We start from the raw sequence: 12156 nt of genomic DNA on the forward strand, positions 1-12156 counted from the left end.
TTTCTTAACTGAGATACATGAAACACGTCATGCAGATTAGAAAGCGACGGCGGTAAAGCTATCCGATACGCCACTTCCCCAACCCTCTTCAAAATCTGATACGGACCCACAAACCTCGGAGTAAGCTTTTTAGACTTTAAAGCTCTACCCACACCTGTCGTCGGAGTAACTCTCAAGAACACATGATCTCCCTCTTGGAACTCAAGTGCTTTTCTCCTCTTATCATGATAACTCTTCTGACGACTCTGAGAAATCTTCATCTTCTCCTGAATCATCTTAACCTTTTCAGTCGTCTGCTGCACAATCTCAGGTCCGAGTACAACACTCTCACCTGACTCATACCAACACAATGGAGTTCTACACCTCCTACCATACAATGCTTCATATGGAGCCATACCGATACTAGCATGAAAACTATTATTATAAGTAAACTCCACCAACGGCAAATAACTATCCCAAGAACCACTCTGCTCCAACACACAAGCTCTCAACAAATCCTCCAAGGATTGGATAGTTCTTTCAGTCTGACCGTCAGTCTGAGGATGATAAGCTGAACTCAACCTCAACTTAGTCCCCAACGCTTTCTGCAAACTTTCCCAAAATCTAGAAGTAAATCTGGGATCTCTATCAGACACAATACTGGATGGAATACCATGCAGCCTCACTATCTCCTCAATATACAACTCTGCCAACTTCTCTAAAGAGTGATTAATCTTCATCGGCAAGAAATGCGCCGACTTAGTCAATCGATCCACAATCACCCAAATAGAATCATTACCTTTCACCGTCCTCGGCAGTCCCGTCACAAAATCCATGGAAATGCTATCCCACTTCCATTCAGGAATCTTCAAAGGTTGCATCATACCTGTCGGTTTCTGATGTTCAATCTTTGACTTCTGACAAGTCAAACAGGCATACACAAACTTAGCAACATCTCTTTTCATACCCGCCCACCAAAACAACTTCTTCAAATCTTGATACATTTTAGTTGCACCTGGATGGATACTCAATCCACTCCTATGGCCCTCTTCAAGAATACTCTTTTTCAATTCAGACACCTCAGGAACACAAACTCTACCTTTAAATCGCAGGATGCCATTCCCATCAATCTCAAAATTACCACCATTACCCTGGTTAACCATAGTAACATGATCAACTAGAGCGACATCAACTTGCTGACCATTCCGAATATCTTCCAGAATTCCACTAGTCAACTTCAGCATACCCAACTTTACACTATCAGCGGAAACTTCACAACCCAAACTCATATCACGGAACTGTTCAATTAACTCAAGCTCCCGAACCATCATCATAGACATATGTAGAGACTTTCTACTCAGCGCATCTGCAACTACATTAGCCTTACCGGGATGATAACTCAATTCGAAGTCAAAATCCTTCAGTAATTCTAACCACCTTCTCTGCCTCATATTTAACTCTTTCTGATCAAACAGATACTTCAGACTCTTGTGATCACTGAACACTTCGAATCTGGAACCATACAGATAATGCCTCCACATTTTCAACACAAATACAACAGCTGCAAGCTCTAGATCATGCGTAGGATAATTCCTCTCATGAACTCTCAACTGTCTAGAAGCATAAGCTACAACTTTACCATTCTGCATCAAAACACCACCAAGACCCATCAAAGAAGCATCACAATAAACAACGAAGGACTCACCAGGATTAGGCAAGATCAACACTGGAGCACTGGTCAACCGCTTCTTCAACTCAACAAAACTCGCTTCACAAGCTGCATCCCACACATACACTTGACCCTTCTTAGTCAACTGCGTCAACGGCAATGCCAACTTAGAGAAGCCCTCAATAAATCTGCGATAATAACCAGCTAACCCCAGAAAACTGCGTATCTCAGTAGCAGACTTCGGAGTCTCCCACTGTAATACAGCATCAACTTTAGCAGGATCAACAGAAATCCCACCACTCGAAATCACATGGCCAAGGAAACTCACTTCCTTCAACCAGAACTCACATTTAGATAACTTTGCATATAATTTCTTTTCTCTTAACACCTGCAAAACAATTCTCAGATGTCCTGCATGCTCTTCTTCCGTCTTAGAATATATCAATATATCATCTATGAACACCACAACAAAATCATCAAGGTACGGATGGAATATACGATTCATATATTCCATAAACACACCTGGAGCATTAGATACACCGAACGGCATCACAGTGTATTCATAATGACCATACCTCGTACGGAAAGCAGTCTTCGCAATATCATCTGACTTCACTCGGATCTGATGATAACCCGATCGCAAATCAATCTTACTGAAAACATGAGCTCCAACCAACTGGTCCATCAAATCATCAATCCTCGGCAATGGATACCGATTCTTGATAGTCACCTTATTCAACTGCCGATAATCGACACACAACCTCATCGTACCTTCTTTCTTCTTCACTAACAATACTGGTGCACCCCAAGGAGAAACACTTGGACGCACAAACTTCTTCTCAAGCAATTCTTCAAGTTGCTTCTTCAGTTCAACTAATTCAGTTGCCGACATTCTATAAGGAGACATCGACACTGGACTCGTACCTGGTACTAAGTCAATGGCAAATTCGACTTCACGTTCTGGAGGTAAATCACTTACATCCTCCGGAAACACATCCTGAAATTCACAGACAACAGGCAAATCTACACTCACTACTTTCTTATCCGCTTGTAGAGACGCAAATAAAGCGAATACCTGAGCTTCATCTTTCACAAAATCCCCTATCTGCCTAGCAGATAGAAATCTTGCCTCATCATTCTCACCAACTTCAGAGAACCGCACCGTCTTCCTATAGCAGTTGATAAACACGCCATAGAATTCTAGCCAATTCATTCCCAGAATAATATCAATTTGGTGCAAGGGTAAGCACACCAAATCAATCACGAACTCTCTCTCAAAGATCGTCAAATGACAACCTCGACAGACAACAGAAGTCTTCACAGAACCATTAGCAGGAGTATCTATCACCATACTTCCGCCTAGGGACGACATAATCACACCAATCCTGGTCGCACACTCATACGAAATAAACGAATGAGTAGCACCAGTGTCATTTACACTAATCGACCAACAGGGAAAACATCACATTATGACTCGACTGGACTGACAATGCTCTGATACCACTAATGTAACACCCTTCTACCCAAACGACATATTTAAAGAATTTATCAGAGTACAACATGTAGAAGAGTTTACACTTCATTCAACTTAACACTCATCACTTTACAACATAAAAATATTTCATTTATTTTAATAAAACTTCGCAGCGGACAACAACACAATTAACGATTTATAAAAATGTTTCAACAAAACATATCAATAATTTAGTCTTCATACACAACATAAATAATAATATAATCTCTATTGAATCCCATAACCCCGGTGTCACATGACCAGAGCATTGACTCGACTCTGTAGAATAACTCTACACTTATTCTTCACCTCAACAAAAGCTACTCCTCATTATCTGCACATTGCTCATCATAGATGAACATAAACACATGCAGAAGGGGTGAGAATTACATTATTAAACAATAATATAACGACAGAATATAATATGAATAATTTGCACATATGTCAACACGGATCATCACAATCATCATTATAATCAACAATCTCTTGAATATCAATAAAACAACACATCAATTGCAATGCACACACCCATGCATGACTCAACACGACTCGGTATACCCATTTTGTGACCACTACAGGATCACTACTCCCAGATTCACCACCATAGAATCCGAGTTCCCCATAAGGAACCAAGCCTCTCAACAAGCCCGGAGTCAACAACATCATTGGAACTCAGTCCGTTCATCACTAGGCATCGGCCTTTCATGAATGCATGCACATCAAACATGCATCATAATCAACATAGCAACAACAACATCATATAGTCATGTTATCATCATCATTAATAGCATGACATACAACTCAACAAAACCACAACAACATTACAACGATATCACATCTGGGAGTTTAAAACGCGAAAGCTGTCCGTCAACTGATATGGCGAACGCCGTTAGGCTAATGGTGAACGCCATTAGCGTTAAACGCTCTTATTCTAAAAACTGTCTGTCAAACTGATATGGCGAACGCCGTTAGGCTAATGGTGAACGCCATTTAGCGTTAAACGCTCTTATTCTGAAAACTGTCTGTCAAACTGATATGGCGAACGCCGTTAGGCTAATGGTGAACGCCATTAGCGTTAAACGCTCTTATTCTGGAAAAAGGCCCAAATGGCGAGCGCCAAAGGCATAATGGCGAACGTCATTTGGCTGTTATGTGCATAAACAAGATTTTAAGCGCAGAAACAGTGGACGCGCGGCTTCTAAGCCTACAACCCAATATCAACATTTAACAATCATACATACACAACATACTTCGATTACAATGTATATAACGCCACCATACTCACAGATCGGACAATTTCCCTCAAAAACTACAACTTTCCCAATCTCCCTAAATTCCCCAAATTTATCAACAACCCAATCCTATATCATGTAATTGCTCGCATATTATCGTTTAATAAGGTTCAGACCCCTTACCTCTTTGGATTGAAGGAAGCTCTGAGCAATCTTTGGTCTTTTCCTCTTCCTTCTCTTTCTCTTCAGCGCTTCTCCCTTTTCTGACTCTGAGGCAAAATACGTGAAAATGAAAACCTTCAGTTATCTCCTTTGGCCTCTTTTACCCCATTCCACTTTTACCCTTCCACTCTTCATATTCCAATTATATTATTTATTTAATTATTATTAAAATAAATAATATCTATAATAATAATAATAATAACAATAATAATCCAATAATTCAACTTTATTTAATTAAATTATTAAAATACTATTAACTCAATTAAATAATTCTCTTATTTTAATCGGGGTGTTACACACCACATCTAGAGTGCTGGAACTTCTCCACATGGACTTGATGGGACCTATGTAGGTGGAAAGTCTTGGTGGGAAAATGTATGCTTATGTGGTGGTGGACGACTTCTCCAGATATACCTGGGTAAATTTTATAAGGGAAAAATCTGATGTATTTGAGGTGTTCAAAGATCTTTGCCTAAGACTTCAAAGAGAAAAAGAAAGTCAGGTTATCAGAATCAGAAGTGATCATGGGAAAGAATTTGAGAACAATAAATTTGTTGAATTCTGTTCATCTAAAGGAATTAGTCACGAGTTCTCATCTCCCATCACCCCTCAGCAAAATGGTGTGGTAGAAAGGAAAAATAGAACTCTCCAAGAATCTGCCAGAGCTATGATTCATGCTAAGAAATTGTCTTACCACTTATGGGCTAAAGCTATGAACACGGCCTGCTATGTTCATAACAGAGTAACCTTGAAGAAAGGGACCCCAACCACCTTATATGAAGTCTCGAAAGGAAGAAGACCTACTGTCAAATACTTCCATGTGTTTGGTAGTAAATGTTATATCCTGACTGATCGTGAACGAAAAAGGAAAATGGACCCCAAGAGTGATGAAGGAATATTTCTGGGTTACTCAACAAATAGCAGAGCATTTAGGATTTTTAATTCCAAAACAAAAGTAATGATGAAATCTATTAATGTTGTTGTTGATGATCAAGAGACTGATGTCACAGACGATGTTGAAACATCTCTGAATGATGCCCCAGTTGATCTCCTGGATATAAGTAATAAGAGTGAATCTACTAAAGTTGAACCTGAAGTTGATAAAATTAATAAGGGACCCTCTATCAGAATTCAGAAGGATCATCCTAAAGATCTCATTATAGGAGACCCAAATAAAGGGGTCACCACTAGATCAAGGGAAGTGATCTCACATGTCTGTTTTGTGTCCAAGGTTGAGCCCAAGAATGTCAAAGAAGCTTTAACTGATGAATTCTGGATCAATGCCATACAGGAAGAGTTAGGCCAATTCAAGAGAAATGAAGTATGGGAATTGGTTCCAAGACCTGAAGGAATAAATGTTATTGGAACAAAGTGGATTTACAAGAATAAATCTGATGAAAAAGGGGTGGTTACTAAAAATAAAGCAAGATTGGTAGCACAAGGATATACTCAAGTTGAAGGAGTTGACTTTGATGAAACATTTGCCCCTGTAGCTCGCCTGGAGTCCATTAGATTACTGCTCGGAGTGGCATGTATTCTGAAGTTTAAACTGTTCCAAATAGATGTGAAAAATGCCTTCTTAAATGGTTATTTAAATAAGGAAGTGTATGTTGAACAACCTAAAGGGTTTACAGACCCAAATCTTCCAAAGCATGTGTATAAGTTGAGGAAAGCCCTCTATGGGTTGAAACAAGCTCATAGGGCTTGGTATGATAGACTCACAGTGTTTCTCATTGACAATGGATACAGGAAGGGAGGCATTGATAAGACCTTATTTGTCAAAAATGAAGGAGGAAAACTCATGGTGGCTTAGATATATGTGGATGATATTGTGTTTGGTGGGATGTCAAATAAGATGGTTCAACATTTTGTTAAACAAATGCAGTCTGAATTTGAAATGAGCCTTGTTGGAGAACTATCCTATTTTCTTGGGCTACAAGTCAAGCAGATGGAAGATTCTATCTTTCTATCTCAAAGCAAATATGTCAAAAATATTGTTAAGAAGTTTAGCATGGAGAATGCAAGCCACAAAAGGACACATGCTCCTACTCATCTGAAAGTGTCTAAAGATGAAAATGGTGTCAGTATGGATCAAAGTCTCTACAGAAGCATGATATGGAGTCTGCTATATCTCATAGCAAGCAGACCTGACATTTCTTTTGTTGTAGGTGTATGTGCTAGATATCAAGATGAACCAAAGGTGAGTCACTTAAACCAAGTGAAAAGAATCCTGAAATATGTCAATGGCACTAGTGACTATGGGATGCTATACACTCATGGATCTGGATCTATGCTGACTAGATATTGTGATGCTGATTGGGCTGGAAGTGCTGATGATAGGAAAAACACATCAGGAGGATGCTTCTTCTTGGGGAACAACTTAATATCATGGTTTAGTAAGAAACAAAATTGTGTGTCTCTGTCCACTGCTGAAGCTGAATACATAGCAGTTGGAAGTAATTGCTCTCAACTGGTGTGGATGAAACAGATGTTGACTGAATACAATGTCACGCAAGATGTCATGACATTATACTGTGACAACCTGAGTGCTATAAACATTTCTAAGAATCCTATTCAGCACAGCAGGACAAAACATATTGATATCCGTCACCATTTTATTAGAGAACTCGTGGAGGATAAAATTGTACCCCTAGAGCATGTTGCCACTGAGATGCAGTTAGCTGATATTTTTACAAAGGCCTTGGATGCAAATCAATTTGAATTTCTAAGAGGGAAATTAGGGATTTGTATTTATGAAAATTTGTAGCAATTAATATGGAGTGGAAAAGGTAATCAAATTATTGTCTGCTTACTTTAAATAAAGCGCCCCTTTTATGGTAAATCATCACCTAGTCTTGGAAATACCATCTATTACCTTTTCACACGCAACCTCACTACCTATTCAAACATTTCCAACTCCCTGCTTCTTCCTCAAACTCCTCTGCTAGGGCAACTGAAATCTTTCCACAAAAACGACAAGATGTCACAACATCAAACTCCATCTGGTTCAAAAACTACTAGGCCTACTCACAAGGATAACACTCCTTCCATGGACTTTCTCGATGATGAAATTTTGGATGTGGTACCTCTGTCTGTTATTCCAGGCGAAGCCCCTGACTCAAACCTTCCCATGGATGCATCATCTTCTGCATGCCCCACTCAAGGTAACAACTCTAGTATCCCTTCTAGCTCTACTCATGACACTAGTTCTAAGGAAGATATGCACCACACTGATCGTGTCATTAGAAACCTAGTCACTAGAATCCTGAATGAAGGACATTATGTGAAGGGAGTCTCTACTCCTCTGTCTAGAATGTACCCCTCTCCTGAGGTTGAACCTCATAGTGAGAAAAATGATGATTCCTCTAGATCTGAGAAAGACATGACTGCTGAAGGTTTGTGCTCTCTAGGGTAAACTGTGTCTGGTAAAAAAATTGTGGCATCTACAACTGCCAATGCTTCATAGTCTGAGAAGCATGATTATGCAAACAATGTGATTGACCTAGAGGATGATAGGTATGATGATCAAGATGATAACTTACTTCATCACTTAAAGCCTAGTATGGATAAGCGTATGAAGACTAGAAAAGGTAGATCTGTGGCTGAAATGATGTCAGCTAAAATAGCTAAGAAGACTACTGGTGTAGGTCCCTCTAAATCTTGGAGCAAAGTAGATATGAAGAAGAGAAAGGTTAGAGAAGTTTCTGAGTCTGACGAAGATGTTGAGGGGATGTTGAGGAAGATGTCCCTGACATCTCCCCTGTGAAGAGGACAATTGTGAGGAAGTCCCCTGTGAAAGTTGTTGCTGTGCATTTGGACAATATCTCTTTCCATCTTGAAGATGGAGCTGCCAAATGGAAGTTTGTGATCCAAAGAAGGGTGGCTGTAGAGAGAGAGTTAGGCAAGGATGATGTTGAAGTCAAAGAGGTCATGAACCTAATTAAGAATGTTGGGTTAATGAAGACTGTGGCTGGGTTATCTCAGTGCTATGAGGGATTGGTTAAGGAATTCATTGTCAACATTCCTGAAGATATTGCTGATAAAAATAGCAAGGAATTTTGTAAAGTTTTTGTGAGAGGTAAGTGTATCACATTTTCTCCCACTGTCATTAACAAGTTTCTGGGAAGAGGTGTAGATGGTGCTTGTGAATTGGAAGCTACAGACAATAAGGTCTGTAGAGAAATTACAGCAAGGCAGGTGAAAGAGTGGCCTAGTAAAAAGCATCTTACTGCTGGGAAGCTGACTGTTAAGTATGTCATATTGCATAAAATAGGATCTGCAAATTGGGTGCCTACCAACCACATTTCCACAATTTCAAATACCTTTGGAAGATTTATCTTTGCTGTTGGAACCAAGCTGAAATTTGATTATGGTAGATTTATGTTTGAACAAATTGTCAAGCATGCTTCTACTAGTGCAGTAAAGCTGCCTATAGCTTTTCCCTCAATGATTTGTGGGATTATCCTGAGTCAACACCCTGGGATTCTGAGTACCAATGACCTACCAAGTAGAAGAAAACTTGCTCTATCAATACACTATAAACTGTTTGAAGGTAGTCATGTCGAAGACATTGTCATGACATCTACTATGAAAAAGCCAGGCTCAAAAGGTGGGCTTATTGCTGAGCTGAAGGAAATGTGTAAAGAGTTGGGTGTAGGAATAAGGGTAGCAACAACTAGGAAAGAATCGTTGGAAGCCCTGATTACAAGGTTGGAGCAAGCTGGAGGTGAGAATATTGAACAGGCTAAGGAAGCTGAAGCCCAAACCTATAGTGAGAGGTTTGCAACTAAAGATGAGACAAGTGGCAATTCTGCTTCTGATGCTGATGAAGCTGCAAGCTCAAGCTCCTCTGATTAGCTCTTTTGAAGTTGGCCCCCATTCATGTGATGATGTTTTTTTTTTGCTATGTTGATGGATGTTCTGGGTTTTTTGGCAGTTATGTTCTACTACTTTGATGTGTATTTTTCTGGATTTTCTGGTTTGTTGGATTGTATCTCAGCTTGTTTAAAGCTGTGTATGTACTTGGCTCTGTAACACTTTACTTTTGACATTCTGATTGTTTGACTGAATAGACATTTATTTTGTCTCTTTGGTCTCTTTTGGCTAAAAAGGGGGAGAAGTAGCTAAAGTAGCTATATGATGCTATACTATAGTAAATATGATATGTTATAGATAATGTTACAGATGATGTTAAATGGGGAAGTGTTCTGTATGTTATAGATGATGTTGGAGATGATGTTAAATGGGGAAATGGTTTGTATATTACAGATGATGTTGGAGATGATGTTAGATGGGGAAAGTGTTCTGTCTGTATAAAGCAGACTGGTGCTAGCTGAAGAGGGAGGTGGTGTGTTTTGAGCATAAGCGCATGTGTGTTTACTATGTGTTTACTAGTTGCTATTTTTGCTAGTAATGTGTGTATGTTTACTTCTGCTGCTGAACTGATACAGTAATTATTTTCGTGATGTATGTTTTAGCCAAAATTTGCCAAAGGGGGAGTTTGTTGATTCTATGTGTTGGCATCTGTCATACGGTGAACTGGACTTTTTTGTGGTTTTAATCGCAATGTCGCGGTTAGCAAGAGTCGCCACCGACTTTTCTTTTATCCAATAAGGAAAGGTGGAAAAGAACAGGAAAGACCTTAATTTAGATTTTGGGTTCGGGAGGTACATTATACAAAGGGAAGGTATTAGCACCCTTTGTATCCATGGTTATCCATGGGCTCTTAATTGCTCGATCACTTATATTATTTTTAAAAAAAAAGTGTTTGTGAATTGTTTAGAAAAATTGTTTTGAAAAGAGAATTTAACTTTGTAATGATTCTTGTATGAATATATACAAAGTAGTTATCTCGTTTAGTTTTGGAAATTGTTTAGAAAAATATAACTCGGTAATGATTCTAGTATGAATATATACCAAGTGGTGATTTTCTAAAGATATTTTGAAAGGTGTGAGGTGTGAAAATTGTTTTTAGATTGTGAGCCAACAATTAAGAGTTATACCGACCCAAGGTCTTTATGAGCATTTCCTATCCTTATGAGGGTAAAACTGTCCTTATTATTGAGAAATAAGTAGTTTTATCCTTTGGATGTTTAAGGGTCATCGTAGGGTCATCGATAGGTCATTGAAGGCAACAGTTACGAGGATATCTTAGCATTCGAAGGGACTATCATCTTTTAACCGTAGGCAACATCGGAGGGTCATCGAGGGACAAAGTTGTATATTCGAAGGCAACATCCGAGGGACTATAATTTATTTTATGATGATTTAACCGAAGGGTCTTTGCTAAGGGTATCCCCACGTTCGCGGGACATGACCGTAATATCGTAATCGTAAGGCAACAAAGAGAGGTCCAAGATCACTTATTCAAAGGCAAAGTTTTACAATTAATTATATAATTAGGATGAAACTCCACATTAAAATTATTAAAAATAATATATTAAAAAATTAATACATTAGAAATTAATACATTAAAAATTAATTTAGGGTGAAACTCCACAAGGGTATCCCACAAATAAAGTGGAATACCTAGCCAATGACCTTTTCCTGGGATATGTGAACCTTTACAAAACTCAAAAAAGAAACATGTCAGAACACCAAATCAGGGTGCAATCGAAGATTACACCGGAGAAATATCACAACAATAAATAGGATAGGATGAATAATGCATGGCTATGATAAAACATAAAAAAAACAGAATAGAAAAGTCAGCTACTATCTCGTTCGCCTCTGCCTCGCCTAGCGAAGGCCAGGCGAATACTCGCCCCAGGCTCGCCTAGCGAGGTGCTAGCGAGCGGCCACGGATTTTGAATTTGAAAACAGCCCCACGTTAGGAACTTTGAATTTTATGGCATTTTATCACAGGAATAACATGATCAAACATTCAGGGTATTCAGGCATATTTAAATTCCCATACGAAAGCAAATTATATATCAACATTTAATCATGATGCATTATATATGTAGATATGGCCAATTGAAAGTATAAACAATAGAGATACGCAAACCTGTTTGCCAATTCAAGGTTGAAGGGATTGACCACTTGTAGTATCGGAATAAGTTAGGCAGCGGGAATTGGACGGCGATGGCTTCGGTGCAGATGGGCTGCCTTCAGGGTTTCTTTACTCTGAATTCTCCGGGTAGGCAGGGTTCCTATGCCAAAACTTCTATTCGTTCTTCTCTGTTCTCCTCCTCTTTTTTTTTTCCAGTGAATCTCCCAGTGTAACTCCAAGTGTCACTCCCCTACTGAAACTTCAGTATTTATAGACTAATTTCGTGGGTAATGGGCTTGGAATGAGGGAGACCCAAGTCCAAAATAATTTGTTATATTTTATTTATTTATTTATTTTAATTATTTAATTAATTAATTAAAAAAAAATTCTCTTTTTTTTTTTTTTTTTTTTTTTTTGTTTCGTCTCGTTTTTTTTTTTTTTTTTTTTTTTTTGGGGCTCAGAATGAAGCCCGAAATTTTGTTGTCTGTCAGCTTCGCTAGGCGAGCGCGTAGCGAACAGGCCAGTTTGGGCCATTTTCTGGATTGGGCCA

General features: G+C 38.8%; 1 protein-coding gene across 1 annotated transcript; it reads left to right on the plus strand.

Moving 5' to 3' along the window:
* The first annotated feature begins 8177 nt into the window (after positions 1-8177).
* On the plus strand, positions 8178-9472 carry LOC127079236 (uncharacterized). The gene is made up of 3 exons (XM_051019645.1): positions 8178-8306; positions 8600-8902; positions 9017-9472. The coding sequence occupies exons 1-3, from the start codon at positions 8178-8180 to the stop codon at positions 9470-9472; spliced, it is 888 nt and encodes a 295-aa protein (XP_050875602.1).
* Positions 9473-12156: the final 2684 nt, after the last annotated feature.

The sequence above is a fragment of the Lathyrus oleraceus genome, chromosome 5 (genome assembly GCF_024323335.1).
Source record: "Lathyrus oleraceus cultivar Zhongwan6 chromosome 5, CAAS_Psat_ZW6_1.0, whole genome shotgun sequence".
Lineage (NCBI taxonomy): Eukaryota > Viridiplantae > Streptophyta > Magnoliopsida > Fabales > Fabaceae > Lathyrus > Lathyrus oleraceus.

Coding starts and splice junctions, on each gene's coding strand:
- LOC127079236 (XM_051019645.1), top strand. CDS start 8,178: ATGGATAAGCGTATGAAGACTAGAAAAGGTAGATCTGTGGCTGAAATG. Junction 8,307..8,599: donor TAGATATGAAGAAGAGAAAG/GTTAGAGAAGTT, acceptor GGGTTATCTCAG/TGCTATGAGGGATTGGTTAA. Junction 8,903..9,016: donor AAATAGGATCTGCAAATTGG/GTGCCTACCAAC, acceptor CAAATTGTCAAG/CATGCTTCTACTAGTGCAGT.